Source organism: Cryptomeria japonica, chromosome 10 (genome assembly GCF_030272615.1).
Source record: "Cryptomeria japonica chromosome 10, Sugi_1.0, whole genome shotgun sequence".
Lineage (NCBI taxonomy): Eukaryota > Viridiplantae > Streptophyta > Pinopsida > Cupressales > Cupressaceae > Cryptomeria > Cryptomeria japonica.
This window is the reverse complement of record NC_081414.1, coordinates 298,133,427-298,142,504: the sequence shown is the minus strand read 5'-3', so window position 1 is coordinate 298,142,504 and position 9,078 is coordinate 298,133,427. Positions and strand designations below refer to the sequence as shown.

Sequence of the window (9,078 nt, the reverse complement as noted above, 5' to 3'; positions counted from 1 at the left end):
TCATTTGCTCTTATACTCCCCTTCTCTCCAAGAGATTCCAAAAGTTGTCGACCAAATGCCCATACTAGATCAACAGAAAATGGGCGATATTGGGTTTTGCATAGAGAATCGAAGAAGCTTGGTCCAAGCCTCTCACAAACAATGCAAATGTGGTTCTGAAAGTTAAACCAATTTTGTAACTCCACACATCATGAACTGCTACTAGCATACTTAATAAAAAGTTGCTCAACCCAACTAAGAAGTTCTTGCAGTGTAGCATCAAGTCCAATTTGACCAGATGAAAAGTCAGTAGAAATGCCTGAGTCCTTACGCTCCCTGCTAGATGTATTTTTTCCGTCATTGATAGATGTATGTCGAAGAGCCATGTGCGTAGTAGGGAGCCCTGAATCGAGGCTCACCTCCCTCACAGTACCCATGCTACCATCACTTCGCACCACATTGTAGTTGCGTACAAAGTGTTTTTACGTCTCTGACTTGTCAAAGTGGCTCACCACCGAGCACATCATCCCCACGTCTTCGGCCTGCAAACTGTCAAGCCCATGCATCATACCCGCGGACTTCTTTGGTTCCTTAATGGGTCCAACCAGCATAAAAACTGCATACTCTGGCTTTTGAATTTCAAAGCCACGACCCCTCAGCAGATACAGGAATATGTTAAAAAAGTCAGAAAAATCGCTTCGGGGAACATCTGCATCTTGACAGCATTGGCCCTCATCTTCCAGTGAGGAGTCATAATTTGGCCTATAACCTTTCATTGCAGTCGTCAAATAGCGGGTTACTTGAATTTCTCCTCTACTACGAGCTGGACTTGGGTTTGGGGCAAGTCTTTTATCTCTGTAGTCATCCTCTTTACGTTGTAAAGTTCTCGTGCAATCAGGGAATCGATCTTTGCTACACCGTGCATACTCCCTGCAAGCGATCTCCTCATTACTCTCCTCAGCAATGATGCAGTCTGCAGTCGCCGAGTTGTTCTTCTTATTCCCCTCGCTCTCTTCGTCCTCCGCAGGCACATACTTTTCCAACCTGTCGTAGATGTTTGCGTACAAATCGCACGTTGACTCTACCTTCTGCACTGGCTCCTCTATCTTTTCTGGACATTCCGCTTGCCAGAGATCCACCTTGTTTTCTATTATGGACGTTTTAGGAGTGACGGGAAGACTGTAAGGATAACCATGTACAAGTGGGAGAAAAACGTGCAATCAATGCATTCCACTTTGCTTCCACTTCTGCAATCTTCATCAATAACTCATCGTTTCTGCAATCTGTCTCTTCTTCTTCAGGGTCATCCTCATTTCCTAGAGTCGAGACTACATCCTCCTCACCCCGGCAGGCATCCTCCTCATCTTGGAAATGAAACAAACCAATCTCTTCTTCTTCAAACAACGAATACAATAAACCCTCTTCTTCTTCAGCCGAAGTCTCCTCCTCTTTCCAACCATCCCACCAATGACATTTGGTTTCAACCTCCACTTGGACATCAGTCTCTACCAAGTCTAGACTGCCAAGAAATTTTTCGATGACTGATTCGGCTTCATCATCTGATTCTTCGGCCTCATCATTTGAAACTTCAGCCTATTTGTTGATAACATAAAAGCACCCAGCTCTGGGATCAAGCACAAAGTAAGGGCACCCATATCCAGGATCAACTATCCAATCGGATCCCATCTCTGCTCAAGCCAACTGTAGCTCTAATACCAATTGTTAGTTTTAAACCGAGCACAAAAACATGACAATCAACAATAAAATAGAGAAAACAAAACAAAAACAAAAACAAAAACATAACAACGCATAACAAAAAGTTTAACGTGGTTCACCACTAAGTGGCTACTTCCACCAGAAATGTAGGGAATGGTCTTATTAACCAATATCAATTCTACAGTTATGCATGACTGCACTCAGTTATTTATAGAGACATCTCAGATATGAAATGAAGAGTCTTCTGGGGAAGACAAACAACCATGTGACTGTTGGGCTTCATATACCCAACAATTAAGAAATAGATCCCACACCAAAATGACTCCACCTTCATTTTGTTTCTCATAAGATATGTGTCAATCCTTGTAAGAAAGATAGCCAAACTTACCCAATGGGCCTTGCCATTAACTAGTCAACTTGAGGCACCTACATCACATGGTTGAGAAATAAAATAAGGCATATGCATTTAGTAGGAACATTCATGTCCCCTGTGTTGAGGAGAGACATATCGACCAAAAGTAGTACACCTAAAACAAACATTATGATTACAATCACATTTGTCCCCTTAGGGAGGAAGAAAGATGGCACATGTTGAACCATACAAGGAGAATCCCAAGATTTAATAAGAATATGCAAATCAGTAACTTCAATGTTAACCTCGTTAGATAGCAACATTAGATCAAATCATAGAATTAAAGTATATAATTAAGAAAAAATGAGAATCAACAAAAACATCTAAAAAAAAGAATTAAGTTTCTATCTTACAAAATCAGAACTTTTGAAACATATCTAATTTTTGTAAATTTAGTTGGCCCATTCATGATCAATCACCTAAAATAATCATGTGTCGAGAGAAGGGCCTAGGACTAAAATGTCTATGTAAAGGCAAGTCAATTGAAACTCGTGATTAAATTTAAGTTTTGAAAATTGGAAGGCATTTCACACATACAATTATAAACCAAGTTCAAAGTCATGTTTTAAATAAAAATTATAATATCAATCATTTTTCATTAAATAGAAAAAAAAAACTTGCAATGTTTTAAATTAGTTCATAACAAGGTAAAAAATAATTGCATTTTTAATTTAACATTGAAATTTTTAAAATTTGAGGGATACAAAATCATGAGGCCTGCTACTATTTTTGAATCATTGATGTTTGATGCAATGTTCAAATCACTAGGTTTTCTAAATATAATTATTTAATTGAGATCATTAAATCCATCAATCAAGTAAATAAATATTAAAAGTGTTGAACAACCAAAAATGAAATTAAAACTTGAAGAGCTTCAGGCCCCTCTATCAGTTATGAAAAAAAAAATTGACTTTTGATGTAGATACACAATAGTTACTCATGCTCATAGACATTGATCACTAATAAATGAGCCAAAATGCAAAGGGATATTTATTATCTTTCTTACATCATAACTCTATTGCATGATTTCATCCACATGGGCTTTTCTGCTCATACCCACACATTCTATCATATCATCAAGGTTGTGGTTGTTGCCAAAAGCTTCGTTGGTCTTTCTCTTATAAACATAAAAGTGAGATACAACCAAAAAGAAAATCACATTCAGAAAATTGAGAATTGCTAAGAGTGCATAGTAGTAGTACAGATGAGATGCATTAAGATTATTGAGAAGCCAACTGGTGTGCCCCTTTCTTCCTGTGATTTTTGTTACAGTGGTCAAAAGAAAACTGCTAATAAAATTACCAACTCCCAATGTGCTAGCAAATAGTGCAGTTCCTATGCTTTGCATGCTCTCAGGGGCCTGATCATAAAAAAATTCTAACTTCCCCACTTCAACAAATGCATCTGCTATTCCCATGAGTATAAACTGGGGAAGCAGAATGAAGATTGTGATGGGTGCTATTGCTTCTGGGTCCCCTTCAAGATGATGTTCTTTGACAATATTGATCCTTTTGATTTCTATTATGGAGGCAACCACCATGGTTATTACATGGATAATCAGCCCAATGCCCATTCGTTGTAAGATTGTTATGCCTCTTGGGTTCCCTGTAAATTTTTTCAGTAGGTTTACTAGGACTCTATCATAGAAAACAATGAAGAACAGCATTGATATAGTGACAAATAAAGTGAGGCATGCTGGGGGGATGGAAAAGTGAGGACCCATTTCCCTCCTCAGTCGAGTTCCTTGTTTCACAAACAGTGTGTTTAGCTGAGCTATCATGGTGCTTGGCATGAACATAGCCACCCATATTGGTAGCATTTTTATCATCAGCTTGGTTTCCTCCACTTGGGTCACTGGGCACAGCTTCCATGCACTATATTTTGTATTGCCTTCTATTTCTGCATTGTTTAGAAATCTAAGCTTGCTTTCTTCCACTTGACTGACGGTATTGCCTTTTGTTGCTGCTTTGTCCAGAAATCTGACAAAGAGGAAGTAATCAATATATTTATAATATGATCATGAAAAATATTGTACAGTGTAATTTAGAAATGAATAATGTTAACATCATGGACTGCGGAAATTAGGTGCATGACTTTAATATGTATTTTATTTATCTTTCATTATTTTATACATTTATAAATTGTTTAAATTGGAAGAATTATTTTTCAATAATAAAAATTCTTAGTCAGATAAAATAAAATAGTAAAAATAAATAAATATGTCAAATTTATAATCTCTCAATAAATATTACTTTTTCATTTATAAAACTTACTATTTACTTATTTTGGTTCATTATATACAAAAGTTTGATTGAAATCTATTAATTTAATCCTTTTCTAAATAAATTGCTTTTGAACTCCAATGCATTGGACCAAACAATTTTTCCAAATAAATTATTTTTTGAACTCCAATACATTGAATCAAACAATCTATCTATTATGAAAATAAATAAAAAGAAGATAAAAATATTGCTAAATATGTTTTTCAAAATAATAACCTAAAAAATAAAATACATTTTCTTAAAATTAAAATAAAAAAATAATGGCTTATGCTTCTTCATATTACTATTAGATATGTCATCACTCTTTTACATTTTCCTTAATGGCATTAACTTTAAACACATTATTGACTGAATTTCTTTCATAATCTCAAAGGACAATTACTTTAAATACTATGAAACTCGGAGAACATGAATATTTCATGTGAAGTCAAAAGCACCTCACTTTAATAGTAATAAATTTCTTCTTTTTAAACATGTTTATTTTCTTACTAATAGTTCTCTTGATGAAACATTTATTTTCAAATTAGGTTATGCTTAAAATAATGTTATAATGGAGAATTTTAAGAACCCTAAAGACTCTATTAACATTTATGTTGAGCAAGATAAAAAAAAATAACTCGTCCCTTAAAAGGGTTTCTGTTGAGATCAACTTGTCTCAGAACCCTAAAGATTCTATTAACATCTAGATTGGTGAGAACTATTATTAGAGGATTGAGGATTTATAGTTTATTGGCATGTCTCTAGAATGGTGAGAACTATTATTAGAGGATTGAGGATTTATAGTTTATTGGCATGTCTCATTTAGCTTCAGGATCTAGGATATATAATAGCAAAAAATACAATGCTTCTCTAAACATGAGAGAAACTTAAAGTTTTGTTTTAAAAGTAGAATCCCCATACCCAAATTTTATGGGTCAACCTAAGATTTTTTAGGGACTTATCTTCTTTTTAAAGTCTATTGCTATATGCCCGTCTGGGCTCTTGGGCATAACCATAGTTAATACCCTTTCTAGTCCTCCATTATTGAATGCCTTGAACAAGATTCACAACTTGTCCCAGTTGCAACGTGTTCCAGATGGAAAACCCATAAACTATTGAAGATGGGGACCTGACTGGTGCGCAGGATCATATTGGTAAACCATTCAAAACACAGGCGAGGAGTTGACTTTAGATAAAGAAAGCAAAAAATAGAAACTTCAATGAATACCAATAATCTGAACTAGTGCCTGCTAATTTTGTACACCATTGGATTAGAATTCAGTATATCAATTGAAAATGGTGGTGAATGAGTGAACTTACCTCAAGTTGGGAGTATGAGAAATGGGTAATCTGCGTTGCTCCACGTATATATTGGGGTCCAATTCATGGAGTTCAGTCGGATCTGAAGGAACTTTAACTCTCCATTTCCGACATGCAGCCACAATCACCTGCGCAATTCGACCGAATGGGTTCCCTTTTTGAATTTTCTGCCTGTAAAACGGAGTCCCCACTAGAAAAATTACAACCGAAATTATCAGCCCAGCAGTGGGGATTGCATATCCAGCAGAAAAACTCACATTGTCTTGAATATATACGAGAAATGTCTGTGCAATTAGTGTTCCTAAAAATGCACTGAACATCCACCAATTGAAAAAAGAGACCTTCTGAGCCCTCTCTTTTGGCTCAAATTCATCAAATTGATCAGCTCCAATGGTGGAGATATTGGGCTTTGTACCGCCAGTGCCCAGAGCAAGTACGTACAATGCAAAATAAAAAATCCCAACTTGGAGTGTGGAGGCTTTGTTGCAGCTATTGGAATTTGTTGGGCATTCTGGTGGTCTCAGAGATGGCAATGAGACTGCCAATGTCAAGATTATCATTCCCTGCATTGAACGGTGTAGTGAATTATATATGGTAAACATCTAGTTTTAACTATATTAAACTGAAGACATTAAGGCATTCTGAAATTAACTGTAACAAACTAAGAACGTTTCAATCCAAACTCTTCTGGAATACTATCAGAATGTTGGAATGATACCCAATTAAGAAAACAAAAACATTCATACTCTAAACTCAAATCCTGGGAGATCTTAGAAATCATTTTCTCTGACAAAAAGCTTTTTTTCTTTGTCCTAGAGAAACTGCTCCTAGAAACACTATTCTTAGATAGCTGCAAATCTTCTTCTTTTGGGCAATTTTTTACCAAGAAGCCTTCTAGATATTCTTGGGTGACCTACCTTACAAAAATCAACTCTTCCTTAAATGATCTGGATCTAGATATTCATCATCTCTACCCTTAATTCAATTCTGGGTTTATTCTCACCCTACCCACCTTACAAAAAATCATCTCTATTAGTTGACAACTTTGGATTTCAAGGTCATAGCACATACAGCAAAAGTAGATGGCAACACCATATTCTGATACAGCTGATGCTGCAAGATAGATTATATGATTCAATGATTCAGTTAAAAGATATCAAACTTTTACAATTGAAAATAATAGTTTAAAATGATTTTCGATTCAATCTTGAATTTTTCATCATCATTTCAGACCACATTCTATGATCCATCATTTCCCTTCTTATATTCACTTTCTTCCTTCATCTGATGATAGATTCTAAAATGTAATCCCAAACATTGATTTAAAAAATCCACCCAATCAGATCCAAGTACATTTCAAACTATGTTAATTTTTAACTTAACTATTTTGACATGTTCTAGGTGAACGTTTTCCTTTTGGAAATACTTTCAGCTCTCCTGTTATTTATCCTAATATATCAATACTGTTAAAACAGGCTCATTCATCTCGTATTTGTGAACATAAATATAGTTAAACTAACCTTGTACAAGCATTCAGCTGGTGTTGTTCTGAACAGAACAGTTAATTCACTTATTATATTGTTTGTTTTACATTAGAGATGTATACCCACTATGACTGCTAAATTCAATGTGGCTTACTCACAAACCAAAAGTGTTAATAAGTATCACAAATAAAATTATTTACCATACAGAGATCAAACATCATCTATCACCAATAGGTCATTCATATCTTTAAGCACAGGACAGGAAGATTTGTGTGCTATATACCAGTATATAAATACATGAAAATATGGTAAATGTCCAATAGCGTCCCCAATGAGTGTCTGCAATATATGCCCCAAGGATAGGAGTGATCCAAATTGCTCCAGCCCAATTAGTTACATTCCTTGAAGAAGTCACAGTGCCCTCGTGCAGCTTAGTTGTCAAGTAAATCACTAGATTGGAGGCAATTCCATAAAAAGCCATTCTTTCAAACACTTCATACACTGTAACAAGATACCATGAATCCATCAAACAGAGCTACAATAAACTAAATAGATTGAAAGTATGAACAAATATGACATTGCTTCTAAAATTTGATTACAGAGATATTTTGTGACACAGATGTATTAGTTCATTAAGATTATAGTCAATCTCTTCATTTAGTTACTTCTTACCAACAAGGAATGAACAAGCCTTCCATCTTCCAGTTTTAGATCTGAGAACAGGCCTGCCTTTCAGATCAGAGGAGCCATCCAGAGTAAATCCTAGTTGTTGAGATTCCATTCTACTTTTCTTTTCTTTGATTGTTTTAGTTCTGTGCTAGATCTTATAATGTTATTCAGCTCAAATTTCCAGTCAGTCTAAGTTGTAGATTCATTCCCGAGAGCTTGGAGTGCATATACACCGTCCTCTACAAGAATTATTTGAGACAATTTGGGCAATTCTTTATTCCTGTTTCCTCCATTTCTATTGTAATTATCAAGGCGATCCAGTGTACATAGTTGTTTTATTGTTGCATTCAATTACCTTTCTCGTGGTCCATGTGCTAAGCTTTATTACCCACAGCAAAGTGAAGAGCATCTCGGGTATTTTATTTTGGGTGGGTAGTGTACAAAAGAGTGCATTGAATCGACTTTATAGACGACTATTGACTTCTGATTTATTCATCTTTCTAAATTTATGGAATTTGGAGCCACATCATTGTTATTAGATCGGATGGACTAGAATAGTGCATTCAGATATCTAAAAGGGTTTAGAACTACTAGTTACTCTCCCTCTCATGGGAAGGACCTTTGTGATCTCCCAATTCCCTTCACTAATAAATCAATCTTGTAAAAAGGATAAAGAGTAGACTAATATTTTGGCTATGGAGAATCGGGATATTGGGCATCTTCTCCTAGCAACCTTAAGGATGGGGAAATCCTTGAGACTAGTAAAGACTGACCTTCTAAAAGATAATTTGGAAATAGACTTTGGGTCTATACAAGAGAGGAAGAAAAAAACTACGAAGACACTACATGATAAATCTTTGACGAGCAACTTCTAAATAGTAAGGAAAAGGAGGAAGAGAAAATTTTGGCTGAAGATCTTAGCCCAAATTTGTAAGACTCTCAAGTCCTTTTGGACTTGTAAAACTCTGTGGAAGTTTTGCTCCACCTAAACAATTTCTCTAAGACCCTTGTAAAACTTGTAAAGCTTGAGTGGTAGTAGGCAACTCTATTAAAATATATTGGTCCTTCTTGATTCTTTTGATAGATTGAGAAGTGTGGGAAGCACACAAAGATTGAAAAAAACTTATGATCTCTACTTCCAATTTTAAGTCATTGAAGATGACCTTTGATTTAGGTTCCTTTAGCAGAATGATTAACAAAAAAAAATTGCACCTATTGACCAAATTCAACAACTTGA

The 9,078-nt window shown here is 35.4% G+C and overlaps 1 protein-coding gene across 1 annotated transcript; it reads right to left on the bottom strand.

Moving 5' to 3' along the window:
• Positions 1-3,122: 3,122 nt before the first annotated feature.
• Positions 3,123-8,118, bottom strand: LOC131040863 (protein NRT1/ PTR FAMILY 5.2). The gene is made up of 4 exons (XM_057973820.2): positions 7,845-8,118; positions 7,456-7,673; positions 5,689-6,251; positions 3,123-4,086 (listed from the first exon to the last, which is right to left on the bottom strand). Exons 1-4 carry the CDS (start codon positions 7,951-7,953, stop codon positions 3,123-3,125), a joined length of 1,854 nt encoding a protein of 617 aa, XP_057829803.2. The 5' UTR covers positions 7,954-8,118.
• Between the last annotated feature and the right edge of the window lie 960 nt (positions 8,119-9,078).

What these genes read in the sequence shown, in the direction of transcription:
- LOC131040863 (XM_057973820.2), bottom strand. Translation starts at nt 7,953, where the DNA reads ATGGAATCTCAACAACTAGGATTTACTCTGGATGGCTCCTCTGATCTG. An exon ending in TTTCATGTATTTATATACTG is followed by an intron (nt 6,252 to 7,455) that starts GTATATAGCACA and finishes CGTTCAATGCAG; the next exon opens with GGAATGATAATCTTGACATT. An exon ending in TCTCATACTCCCAACTTGAG is followed by an intron (nt 4,087 to 5,688) that starts GTAAGTTCACTC and finishes CCTCTTTGTCAG; the next exon opens with ATTTCTGGACAAAGCAGCAA.